Source organism: Apteryx rowi, unplaced genomic scaffold (genome assembly GCF_003343035.1).
Source record: "Apteryx rowi isolate R43461 unplaced genomic scaffold, aptRow1 scaffold_86, whole genome shotgun sequence".
In the NCBI taxonomy this organism is placed as follows: Eukaryota; Metazoa; Chordata; class Aves; order Apterygiformes; family Apterygidae; genus Apteryx; species Apteryx rowi.
In genome coordinates, this window is record NW_020451160.1 from 2261301 (window position 1) to 2275110 (window position 13810).

General features: G+C 37.8%; 2 protein-coding genes across 15 annotated transcripts in view; one reads left to right on the top strand and one right to left on the bottom strand.

Moving 5' to 3' along the window:
- Positions 1-48: 48 nt before the first annotated feature.
- LOC112977778 (nucleoside diphosphate kinase) lies at positions 49-2897 on the top strand. The gene is made up of 4 exons (XM_026090548.1): positions 49-209; positions 898-999; positions 2107-2219; positions 2643-2897. The coding sequence occupies exons 1-4, from the start codon at positions 81-83 to the stop codon at positions 2758-2760; spliced, it is 462 nt and encodes a 153-aa protein (XP_025946333.1). The 5' UTR covers positions 49-80; the 3' UTR covers positions 2761-2897.
- A 937-nt stretch (positions 2898-3834) lies between these two features.
- MBTD1 (mbt domain containing 1) overlaps positions 3835-13810 on the bottom strand; it is a 38971-nt gene continuing 28995 nt past the window's right edge. For all 14 annotated transcript variants that reach the window (XM_026090479.1, XM_026090478.1, XM_026090477.1 and 11 more), the window contains one exon: positions 3835-7869. In XM_026090479.1, the coding sequence (XP_025946264.1) occupies positions 7751-7869 (119 nt within the window). In that variant the 3' untranslated portion in view covers positions 3835-7750. The remainder of the gene's footprint in view (positions 7870-13810) is intronic.

Sequence of the window (13810 nt, forward strand, 5' to 3'; positions counted from 1 at the left end):
GAGGCGGGAGGCGCCGCGTGGAGCGGGGCCGCCATGGCGGCGGCGGAGCCTCACGGTGTGGCGCGGTGTCCCGCAGCGCCATGGCGGCCAACTCCGAGCGCACCTTCATCGCCATCAAGCCCGACGGCGTCCAGCGGGGGCTGGTGGGAGAAATCATCAAGCGGTTCGAGCAGAAGGGGTTCCGCCTGGCCGCCATGAAGTTACTGCACGTAAGTCCCCGCGCCGCGGCCTCCCGCCGCCTCCCGCCTCCCCTCGGCCGCCTAAACCTGCCTTTTCCTGCACTGCCCTTCCCGCCTCGAAATGCGAACCTGAGGTTGGGTCTATGCAACAGCTGGAAATACTGAATAAAAAATGCGAGGCAGATCTTGTCCGCCCTTGATGGACTGGATAAAGCCCTTGGAATCGCGCACAGAGGATTAAGCTCGGCGTGTCTCGCCGGCCTTGTCCCGTACGGCCTGGGCGTTTTCTCCTGCCATACCAGACCGCAAGTGTTTGAGCTCTTCCCTTTTTTCCCCCCAAGGAAACAAAAGGTTGCTGTGATGGTTTAATGCATCCTAATGGTGAGGGAGCTGAGATGACCTTGACTGAAAGGTTACATCGGGCAACGGGATCTTCCAGGCATCCTGGACTCGGCAATTGCTGAGCATTACTGTAATGCAAAGAAATGAGTTTGACAGCTCTCAACACTGCAGCCACAACAAAAAAAGGTGTTGTGTAGTGCATTAATTTTACAGTAGGAATTCTGATTTTAAACTCATCTAATAGCATTGCAACAGCTGCTCGTAATGTAAATGGATAGCAAATCCAGTCACTAATCCTGTAGTCTTACAGTAGTAACAGCTTTTATGTTATACAATTTTGAAAGTGTTATTTAACGTTACATCTGTTCTTCTAAAGGCTCCTGAAGATCTTCTAAAACAACATTACATTGACCTGAAAGACCGACCATTCTACCCTGGTTTGGTTAAATACATGAACTCTGGACCTATTGTGGCCATGGTAAGTAGTTTGGCATTTACTTAAAGACTACTCTTTTCAATATATTTGTCTTGCTCTGTAAATTATTTTAAAATATTCAGATATTCAGTTAGTTATAAAAACACTCCCCCCCCCCATGACCCTCTTTTGATACACTGGCAGAAGAAAACAAAATTAAAATGAAGATAGCCTAATTTGAGAAACTACTATTTATTAGCAAGGAAATGCTGTGTGCATAAGAAATATGTATTAAAGAATCCTTAGCTTTTATTAAGCAAATTCCTGAAAGTCAGTCTTCTGCATCAAAGAATCCTTTGGTTTGGGAAGAAAGGTAGAGAGGGTTTGGGGGGTGCTGTCTCCCACAGAAACCTATCTATCTATCTCCTGTATCACTGGTCTTTATATGCCCCCTGAAAAACAACAACAAAAAAAGCCTTAGTAGCATCATCTTCCATTGTGATTAGAATATATTCACCTAATTATGAGTTCCTACAACTCTTGAAGCTGACGTGATCCTAACAAAACAGGAGGAAGGTTCTGAAGTTGGCCTTGTTCATCAGGTAGCTTTTGAGACCCTCAGTGTTAGAGAATACTTCCCCACACGCTTAAAAGTAGAGCTGTTCTGAAAGTGTGTTGTTATTAAATAGGCCTATGGCCTATTACTGTGATGATAACTTCTATTTTTCTGCCTGTTACAATTCCAGCGAACATGAACTACTTAAAAACGCTAATCCCAGACTGCTTTTGGTAGGGTTTCTCACATTAGCTCACAGAGACAATCAATCAGTTGGATTAAATCAGCTGGATTAAAATGCCATTTGCTGGAGCAACAATGTTGAATACCATACCAAAAAGAGGCTGATGCATTTTCTTAAGAATATCTGTTCTTGTTCCTTAATAAAATCTAAGTAGTGAAACAAACTTAACTTCTTGTAAGAACTCTTCGCTTATGCTTTTTCCTAATCTAATCCACAGATCTAATACAAAATCTAAAATAGACTTCTTTTTTCTTAGCAGAAAAGCCCTAGTTTCTTTGCAAAACATAAGTTATTAGCAAAGATTAGTCTTCTGTGTTATTTTGCATAAGCATGCATTAATAGGTTTGGTTTGTCTTTTTTCCCCCCTAAGGTATGGGAAGGACTCAATGTGGTTAAAACTGGGAGAGTAATGCTAGGGGAAACCAACCCTGCAGATTCTAAGCCTGGTACCATCCGTGGCGACTTCTGCATTCAAGTAGGAAGGTAAGGTTTGCACTTAGCGTGCTATCACGAGAGACTTAAGTTACTGTTTGTAGTCTTTTCTTCTAGATGGTTGAAGTTGATAGATTTAAGAATCCTAGTCTGATAATGTTTTATTTGCAGGTCATAGTCCATAACTGCTACTTGAAAATGGCTCGGTCCAAAACATTTTTTTTGAAATACAGCTACTCTTCAGGGCTTCATGTAACATCAGTCAGTGGCATTGGCTGTTGTGGTAAAATAGCCCTAGTCACACTGCTAAGCTTCTTTAGTTTGTTATAATTGGATGGCATTTGAATACTGTACCTGAAAGAGTAAGTAGTCTTGAAGCTCTAGGTGCTTCATCTAGATTTTTGCATATGGAAGACTACTAGGTTTCTAAAGGCATATTTTTATATGAAATGATGCGTTTGTCTTTTTCCTCAGAAACATCATTCATGGCAGTGACTCTGTAGAAAGTGCACAGAAGGAGATCAACCTGTGGTTCAAACCTGCAGAGCTTGTTGACTTCAAATCCTGCGCCCATGACTGGATCTATGAGTAAAAGGAGTTTCCACAATGAATTGTGCCTTCTTAACAAACATCTCATCTCATTCCAGCTATTGATCTGGGAGCAATTATCACCACGGTTATCTTTGTCATTTTTCAGAACTGTCAAATAAATGGGATGATAAGAACTAATTCTGTGTAGTGCATTCACTATAAAACAGGCCTGTTGTGAGGAGCAACCAAGTAAAACAAGTTATGTGATGACTGCAACATTGTCTCTCGTAGAAGGAGTACTTGTGTTAAGAGACAGACTTCCCCATGCAAGTATATTCAGAACTCTAGTAGGTCATGAGTTTTGTTCACTACAATGTTGCTTTTAAAACCCTACTTAACTACATGCAGTGGCACTGCTAGGCCAACTTGCAGTTCAAGAGATGCTTGAGCTACCTCTCCTATCATCGCCCAGCTGCTTGCATAGCTGATTGGTACTGAAAAAAAAATGTGATACTACTCACTTTCAAAATTCCCCTCCCTCTACACAGCTATTAACATTCTTCAACTGCGAAACGAGGCCCAGTGCAAAGCTTGCTCCTGTATTTTTTTCCTACAGCAGTTCCAATTAACATAAATGCTCTAATTAAGAGCATATTTAAACAAAACTTTCATATTAAGTTGATTAGCATATTTTAACTAATTTGCATGCTCATTCAGTGGTAGAGATCAGGTTTTAAAACTAGCTTTTGCAACAAGTATTTTGAAAATAGAACCTAAAATTTTAAAGCATCTAACCTTTGAGTGAACAGATTTATTAAAGTCATAGCAAACATTTTTTGATTTTTTTTTTCCCTTCAAGTCTCTAGTTTCTCCAGTGGCACTCCATTAAATGCTTATCTAATGCCCAGCTAGCTTATACTTACCACATTCCTCTCATTAAAAATCTTCTCTTGTTGGGCTCAAAGCCTTCGTGCTTTACCGCACTCAGAACAATGCATCCATTGGGTTATATAATACTACTGATTTTACAAATTGCAGTTGTTCTGAGATCTCTGTTCTCTCATGAGAGAAGCTGGAGTGCATTTATGGGCTAAGGTGTACTTTCTTTTAACAAAACAATCACTATTCATAAATAGGCTTTTAACATTTTTATTTTGTGTAAAAAAAGGCAAATTTAGTGAATTATTTTCATCTTGTACACAAAGTTATAATTTTAATGCTTTTCACATCCATGCTGAAAATCTGCAGTCTCGTAAAAATGAAAGTAACATTAATTTCTCCAAAAGCATTTTTCACTTAGTTATGTACATTGCATGAGAAAGTTTTAAATACTCTCTCTCATTGACCACACAAATTACCAAGAAAATAAAAGATTAAATTTGTACAGATATTGATCTATATATCAAATACATACAGAAATGATGTAAAAACCCTATTTGTTTTGCCTTGATTCCCGCCCCAACTTATTTCCCAGGGGCCAAAGGGGATGCCTTTTTGTATAAATGGCTGTGGCTCTTCTTCTTAAATATGAAAATTAAAAGGAAGAAAATTCAGTTTAAATCACAGTTTTTTAAAATCCCTTCCCAATAAAGGATTGTTACCAAATATATTAGCACCATCGTACAAATATTGACGGGAGAGGGTATTCACATCACATAAAACAACAATAATAAAAACAAACAAACACTGAAACCCGTGTTAGTATCCGTAGAACAAGAAATCGATAACTGCTTTAGCTTTCCTCAGATGCAGCAAGGAAAAGGTTAAAGAGTTGTATTTAAAATAACATAAAAATCAAAAATCAGAAAGATTTTGAGCAATAAAAGAGGGTAGCTGCAAAGTAAGATATGTAACTTGCACTACCCCATGGTTATAAAACCTGCTATGCCAAATACTGAAATTAGTTTGACCCCCATTAAAGATTTCAGATGTCCAACACCTTGCTCTTCTTTTAGCCAAGTAACACGGCTTAGAGTAGAGTGAAAATAAAAATACTTAGAACCATGTTATTAATTAATGCTTTACAAATACAGTGAAGCCTATACTATGGATACCACAGCCAACAGGTAACCCACTTTTGAAGAGACCATTCTCTAAATACCTGCTAGAATTTTGCTCAGGTTTTACTTAAACCTCTCCTAAGGAACTAACTGAAGTCATTTGCTTATGTGGTTTGCTTAGGACAGATTTCACTGTACTTGACAACTGAACAATATAGGTATATTTTGAACTCAGAAACATGAGAGAAATTTCACCCAAAAACCTCAGCATGCAACTCCTACTGAAGGCGCATGTATCCTTGAGAGTGCAAGTCAACTCTCAGACGTTAGTGTTCAGCTGACAAAAGAGCTATTTTTAAAGAATATTGTGAAGACTGACAGACTTCAAATCTGATTCTCATATTTCTCCAACCCAGGAAGTGTATTCAACATAAGTGCTAAATTTTTCTCTTAACACTTGAAGACTATGCCTCAAAAATCAGATACGACTGGGAACCCAAGTTCTAAGTCTGGGCAATACACCCAAGTTGAGGGCTCCAGATTTCTTGACTTGGAAATACGACTTTCTCATTACTAGTCCAGTTTTCCAGCTCAAATTCACATTAGGAAACACAAATTAATGCAGTAGTGTTTTACTTAAGTCATGATGCTTAGTTAAAACAGAGGACTTAGGAGAGAAGAAAGCAAGATTGTGCCAGCCTGTTCCAGCTGATTGGGACAATCTGCAAATTGTCCAATTCAAAATCAACAGTGATGGACGTACCAACCCAAACCAGTGCTTGCAAAACTGGTTAACCTGCTTACAGCAGGTTAAATGGAGAGCCCAGGTAAATCAAGGCTCACAAAAACACCATTACAATGGTCTTTAATCCTGTGTCTTCAACCCAGGCTATTTAAAATAAAGGTAATGGGTGGGTTGGAATCTGAGAGAATGCATTTGAAGTCTACCAACCCTGACAGAGTCTTTTTACTATGGCTATGTTAGAGAGCTAAATGTCTTTACCACCTGAATTTACAGATATGTATAACCTGATAACCAGATTCTGTCAATGTAAGAAACTGTTGTCAAAAAGGGGTCATTATTAAAGAAATTTTACCAGTAAGGGAGAAAAGAATTCCAGACATTCCTACACTATACAGGACAATTTTTACTTCCAGTAGTAAATACAAAACTTTACATAATTAACCCCTCTTGCATAGAATGAGGTAAACCTGTGCATATTACCAATACTATGTACCCAAAGTTAGAGCAATATTTTAGAAAAAAAAAAAAAAATCAAATTGCTGGTTTTCAACTTTCTATGCACTTTTTTTTTTTTTAAGCTCAAACAACAATATACAAAAATGGTCTCCTGGGGCTCTGTGGGTTGATATCCTTAAAGCGTTTCATAGGCTGTAGGAACACAGAAGTTAATCAGTTTGATTAATTTTTTTTAAGCCCTAAACCTATGGTCAAGAGTCAGATGCTCATTGTACTGCTCTGAAGGGGACCTGCTAAGACCCAGAAGCACTTATAGAACATATGCAGTTAATTCCTGAGAGTTTAGTTAATGAACCTTACTGGTAAAAGCTTAAGCTCTTGATGCACATTTTTCCAGTCACAGCTCTGCAGGGCTGATTAATCATTTTGCTAATCAACTTCATGAACGAAGCCATCTACAAAAGTGTACAAAGTTTAAAAAATATGGAAGGATAAAATCCAAATCATTAATAGCTCAAGCTAAAGTACTTCATATTTTACTGTTAGGCATTTTCACTCTCTTGCATGATTTTTGCCTTTACAAAGATCTGGACAGTCAAGCAGGCGGAGCTAATGGAATACCTGAAGTGAGATTCAAGGATTTCTAAAAATAAACAGATCCAGTTTACGAACATATTTTTCCTCACATCTTAACTTCCATATTACATTATCACAGCAACAAAAAAGATAGCGAGCTCTGCAGAACTGAACTAATTTTTTCATCCATAACGTGTGGTTCTTTTTAGCTCACCTAGAACCACGTGGAACATCAGTTTTGAATGCGACGAAGCTCAGAAATAAATACCTAAGATGGCAAGAAAATATCTAGGTCTTCCTGAAAGGAAAAAACAAATCAGAACAACACTCAGAATTCCTTTCCCAATACCAAGAGAGGCCTGAGTTACTGTCTGTCTAGTTTCTTCGTCAGTCTAAATTCATAGCTAAATCTAATCTCCCAAATGGGGGAATTTTCTGAAGGTCCAGTTTGGCATAGGGCTCTGTAAACATTTGCTGGAGCATTCCAAGACTACAGACATTCATGTACAAACAAGAGCTTTATAGTCCCAATCCAGTGCCCACAGCGGTCAATGGAGACAAGGCTACCAATATTAACGGGCACTGAATCAGATCCAAAGGAACTTTATTTAAAAAAATCTTATATAAAAAAAAGTATTTTAGCTAAATAAAAACATCTTGAAAAGTTAAAATCTCCCTCACGTGATGGCTCCATTGCAACTGGGGCTACTCACTGAGTAGAGCTTTACAGAACTATCTTCCGCCTACAATTCATGCCTCTAAATTAGGGCTTAAATTCCTTATGTTCACAATAAAAAAACAGAGGCGTGACCAGTGCAGTTCACAAGAGTCTAAAAGTCTCCCAACTTGTACCAAAAAGGTTCATTTGTTATGACAGTTCATTTGTATTTGCAACTATATCTTCCTCCAACAGCTTCCCACGATCCTGCTAATTAAACTTTAATCTTACAAAAAAATTAGAATTTCAGTTCTTGTTAACAATGCACAATAAATCTGAACTTGAAAATATTACAAAATTCTTTCAAAAGCTTCAAATACAACACAAAAGTGTCCATTTTTGTTTTTAATAAATTGAAAAATCTTTTTCACTAAAATAGTTTCCCCGCCCTTCCAAAAAATTCTGAACTGAGTCTAACTCATCTACAGTTAGCAAAGTGCCCCAGGTACAGTCATCCAAACTGTACCATCAAAGTGGGAACAAAATCAGTCAGTCTTGGAGAAAGGCTCTTTTCCTATCACCAATACCCTGCCCTGCACTTTTCTGAGCTCTGCCTTTATGGTTCTTGTTTGATGTAGTAACTGGCAGATCCGTTGCTTTCCTGATCAGATGCTCCTTGAAGGAAGCTATATTCTTCTCCATCTAGCAACTCCTCCTTCAGCTGCAATGAAGTCACTAAAAATAAAAGATGAACATTAAAGAACCATAAAATTCAAAGTATGTACAAATTTCCCTCAAATTTACTTAATGTGATTTAAATTGGAAACAGATCCCAGATTACCCAATTTCTTATATTCTGCATTTTAATGATTCTTCTTTTAACACGCCATATCCCACAAAAAGTAGATGCTTTCTGACCTTAAATGGAACATTAAATTATGTGTTTTAACAAGCGACTGAAAAAAAATATATCCTCTATAGGGGTTTTCCCCGCAAGAATTTAGTAGTTGACAACTCTGCTTGAGATGGTAACCAGAAGTGCCAATAAGAGTAACGAGTATTGCTCAAAAGACAGCTTATTTCACTGTTTACCCTTTAGTTTACTTACTGTTTACTCTTTAGCGAAGTAAAAATAACTATTGGCCATTTACAATCTACAAACCACATTATTTAGCCCACGTACTTTAAACAGTCTTTAAGCTGACAAGAAAGAGCTTTGATAAAGATTTCCCAATACATCATTAAATTTTTAAGATTCCAAAGATCAGTTTCATTCAAGCAAAACATTTTTTTGTAGTTTTAATCTTCTCTCTTCTTTTGTAAAAAGAAAATAGAAATGAGACCTAAGGCATAAAAAGAATGATGTTATGAATAGCAGTAATGTCACGATTACCTTCCAAATTTCATTAATGAATAGTGATAATTATCAAAATATGAGCATAATATATGAAAAGAACACTGAAAACAAAATATGTCAGTATTTTCATTAAAGGTGCAGTACCCACATTAAAAGGCTGATTATACAAAAATAAATGGTTCTCTATGACCAAATGAATGAGAAAAGTATTGAAGCTTATAGCTAATGAATACAAAGCTTATATGCATATTAATGTCTCTTGAAATGCAGAAATATTATGCAGTGAAGGCTAAAAATAAAACCCATAACCTGTTGCTATTTGTAGCCCTGCTATAACTTACAAGCCATTCGATTATGCTTTTATTATGGTTCTATGTCATCTTCCATGCTGAAATACACTCTTGTGCTAAATAAAAATAAAATTTGAAAATTAAGATATTAAAAGTTGTCGAAAAATTGGAGCATGATGCAAGCTCTGCCAATTTATTTAACGGATGCCTCCTCCCCATCCACATGGTCCAAAATCCCTTGCTTGTTTACACTTTTCCCTGCGTTATGTTCAACTCTGATCAAAAGCCCCATTTCTCTTGGTCCGCGGAGGACAACAAAGGTATTGTCTAAATGATAAGAAACATAATTGGTTACTTAGATATGCTGCTAATACTTTAAGAAAATACTACACAGAGGTCAAGAATATCCCCTGCACTCTACCAGGCATGCTCCTTTCCTTCTCTCCCCCAGCATTTGCAGAATGCTTCTGTAGGTGCAAGAGCAAGAGCTGTATGAGAGCAAGAGCAGTCTCCACAATTTGACTTGCATCTGGCTAATTAGAACCCGAATCCTTACATTTAGATATTTAATGATACTTTAGTTCATTTGTCCCTACTATTCAGCTATTAGTTAAAATCTTTCCTAAGAAAAGCTTAACTACAAATATACAACAAAACAGTTGTTTGAAAGAAGAATAAAAAGTCTTATGGAAGTCATCTGACTGATCATCTTGGAAGCAAAAGGGACAGAGACATGAAAGGTACTCTCTTTTTAAGTATTCTCCACGTTTTGCATGGAGACAAAGAAAAACTGTGTTTGATGTCATTCAACCTCCCAGAAACATCATTATGGCAATAAGAGCAATGGTTTAGAGATAACTATATGTGTACCAAATACAGGGTGAGTCTCTCAGAGCAGTCTCCCTCCCCAGCAGGCTGGTTATCAGCTCTTTATGTGAAACCACCCAACAGTTGCGTTGCAGTATTTAAAGATCATTTCACATGACTCAAAGATTCAAAATACTTGTGTATATTAAGGAAGCAGCATGACTTTGTTGGAGAGCAAAAACACTTCTTTCACACAAGATGAAGCACCACTGAAATCTTCTCCTGCACCAATGATGGTATAAGAGTGGAAAGAGCTCTTCAGTGAGCCTTACTGAGATCTCTGATAGACGAGAAGTTTTAGACTAGATGCCTGTCTCATCAATAATCTTTCACCATTTTCATTCAAAGCTATATAAGAACCTTCTGCAAAGTGCCTATATCCTAGCTGTGACTACTAAAGTGTGAGGCACTGTGATATGCTGAGGAATACACATGCAACCTATGAAATCTGGCTGATCTCAAACGTGTTTTGAGACAATTACATCAGGGCTACGCTTCCCCTAATTCCTCAGACTAAAAGTATGTGGTCTTGCTAAAAGATAAAAAAGCTTTGCATAATGAAAAAGCTGTATCATAAATAAAACTGATTTTGCCCAAACTCTCAAAAATTTGGCAATTTGAAGAGCTCCCAAAGAAGATAATAGAAAGCATCAGGTCTCAGAAAGCAAAGAGCAAAGGGTTTTTGTAGGAACTCAGGGCTATAATGACAAGGAAAACTCAGTATATGCATGTATGTGCACTACATATATGCATTTTAACTGTAGATTTGCCATAAAAGAAGAAAAACTGTGCAGAAAAGGCAGTCCAGAACCGCCTCTCCTACACAATGCTTCTGTTTTGCATCAAGGACTCTGTAAAAGACACGGACATAAACCCAGGAATAGCAAGGAAGCTGACTTAAGAAATGTGTACAAGTGCTTTATTGTTATAGCTCCTGTGCTAGACAAARTAACAAGTAATTAAATTTAGGCACTTTTACAAAATCAGTGCAGCTCTTTGTTTCAACTCATCCCTGAAGAGATGTGACAATATTTGGGCACCCAAAAACAAGATGAGTTGAAAAACCTTGAGGGGGTGTAAAGAAGAGTCAACATTTGTCCTCAGGGTCCAAAGAAGAAGGCAGGTGGGGTATAGTGTCCTATTCAATGAAGGCATAAGATGCGGACATGAGGATCTGTGTTCTGGATGTATTTCATAGTCAATGAAAAGTGCCAATACTGTAGCCTACTCAGACTGAAGGAAGTTTAAGAGGGTACAAGTCAAGCGAATTTGGAGATAAATCCATCAACCTGGCAACAGWCCTGCAGGGAGAGCACAATTTGGTTTGTCTGACAGATCATACAACTACACTGTATCAGAGAGAATCTATATTGCCCTATATATATCGGGAATAGGACAGAGGAAAAACTATCAGTTCCTTGGAATGGACTTCTATAATCAAGGATTACATTACATAAACCTTCCTTAAAGCTTAAAGTTTTAACCTGCTCAATACTATCAATAAATGAATTATTGAAGAGTTTTCCCCTGCTCACTCATACAGCTGTGTAATTATACTGTCAATGCTTAACCAAACCCAGGTTTTAGAGCAAAAATAGCGAAATAAGTAATCTATGAAATTTCAAATAACGCTTGTATCTGAAGATCTTTTTCCCTGATAACTGCCTTTTTCTGACACAAAGGCAAAAATCACTCCTTATCCACTGTGTACGGTATTTTCTCTGCAAAAAAATAATCCACACTAACTTCCTGCGCATGTCAAATATTCCCAATCCCACATTACCATTCAGTAAATTTAACTGAGTGCATTTTTGTATTTTTAATCTCTGTAGAGCTCCACAGTGCCCCTGCGCCTCAGTAACCTATAATCTGGCCTCAGATGAAGTTCTGAAACAGCTGGACTCCTTCTTCCCTAAGATTAATTCAGTGATGTGGTGCATCAGTGAGAATGAAAAGCTCTCTAACAGGAAAAAAGAAACAAAAAGCAAAAATAAGAAAGAGAGAGAAAGAGAAAAAAGAGTTGATGAGTCAGCATATTCCATGCTAGACCATGCTTAGTTGCCCACCCTGTCCATCATTTCCCTCTGCAGTAACAGAGACTGATGTGGCTAGTTACCTGTTTTGAGGCTGGGACTGAACTCTCGGCTAGTCCTGGGAGGCTGGAAGGCCTCCGGGGCTGTCTGTGCTGGCAGGGTTCGATATGGAGGAGGAGTCAACTCGTCATCACCAGAGAAGCTCCTCCGCACCCCACCTGTCATGGGTAGGCTCGACAAACTGACAGGTTTCTTCCCAACTGGTATCTTCCTCTCTAAACATCAAGTCAAACTAAAATAAACGCTTGGGTTAAAGTGCATTAGGTAACTCAGACTGTTCACTGAGAACTGAAGCCTACTGAAGGCTAGGCCAAGTAGGATGCTGGTTGATTTCTACTCCTTTATGCATGGTCTCCTGGTTCAAAATAGACCTAAGGCATCGTTAAGCCTTTAATAAAATTATTTTATTCTCTATATATTAGTACTCACACCAAAGTGTTCGGGCATTTCAAACAGTAACAATAACAAATTATGCTAAAAAAAAGCCCTAGGAACATCTGCATTATGACATGAAACAGGTAACAAACTTATTTAATTTTTCTATCTTTATTACTAAATGTGTGCTCATTAACTACTTGTGAGTCACATCAAATGATAGAGGGGGAAATTAATATTAATGTGGCCCATTGCAAATTTTAAAGAAAGGGGGGGGGAAAAAAAAGCATGGCTGCGTTCTCAGCTCCAGCTTTGTTTTTATGGGTTAAGAAATCTGACCTTCTCTTGTATTATTTGTTGAGAAGTAAAACATTATGGCTAGATGCAATTCCTGTTAATTTTTTTCCCATTCAGTGTTAAGCGAGCGTTAATTCAGCTGGTTGTATTGCTTTCCATAGAGGCACACCAGAACAACAGGAAGCTGACTTTCTACTTCACTATTACCACGATTCCATTACTTCGGAGTTCACCACGTAAATCAGCTCTGCTTCACTCTGAATATACTAACACTGTATTAGAAATCTTTGTCACACACAGCAGAATAACTCAAAGACATTCTGGAGTGTGTTGTGAGTACATTTGAGAAACGTGTGTAAGAAACACCTCTTTGCGCTAAAAATAATCTAGTTTATTATTTTATTATTAAGATATATACAGTTTCTTGTTAATGTGCTTACTTCACATGTTACTGTGAAAGCATTACTACTGCATTAGAGTGTTATGACTCAAACCATTTTCAAAATAAATATAAAGTCTTATTTTTATTTACAAGTGCTGAATAAACAAAAAGGCTACGGGAAAAAATATTTTCTTCTTAGTATTATTTCCTGTGACTCAGCATTTCTGTTGCTATAACCTATTTAGAACAAACATGTAGGAGGCAGCCAAGTATAAGATGTTTCCATGACCTTGTTTTTCATCTCCTTTTGATAATTAACTGGATTTCTTAGTATTGAATCAACAGTCCAGGAGAAAACTCCTCAGAAGTTCTTCCCCTGTTTCCATATCCCACGTTTACTTCAAGGTAGTGAGAAATGAGCTAGTTCCCCTAGAATAAATCTCCTTCCTACGGCACTAAATAAGGAGAATTTCCTTTCCAGTGTCTTTGGCACTAGTGCTGTATGAAAGAGATCAAGAAACTTTGTGGAGGCAACAGGTGGAAGCAGAGGGACAAGGTAAAAAGCCTAGCATAGCATGCTGAACCAAATCTGCTCAGCCAGTTCCAGAAATTATCCAAGAACAGGTCCTATGAAGGTCATTAAGGAAACAGTCTTCTGTCCTTAGCTTAAGAGGCAACAGCACTCACAACTTTAGATATTCTCTAGTTAGCATTTTTCCTGCTCCTAAACTATTAAAAAGAAGAAAAAAACCCTAAGATTCTGAACAGGGTCCAGATTTTACTCTTCACTCCTAGAATGGCAGAAAGGAGAAACTGATAAATGCAATGTTTGAGTCACTTAACAAGAGCTCTTGAGAACATCCCAGACATCTGCTTTAGCTGTGGCACTGGTCAACTTTTTATGTCCAAAAACCAAAATAGCAAAGTTTGCTTTCTGCAACGACTAATGAAGGTTTCAGTTTGTCTTATGACTTCCATTCATGGATTTACTGGGAACACAAGAGTTTAAATTCCT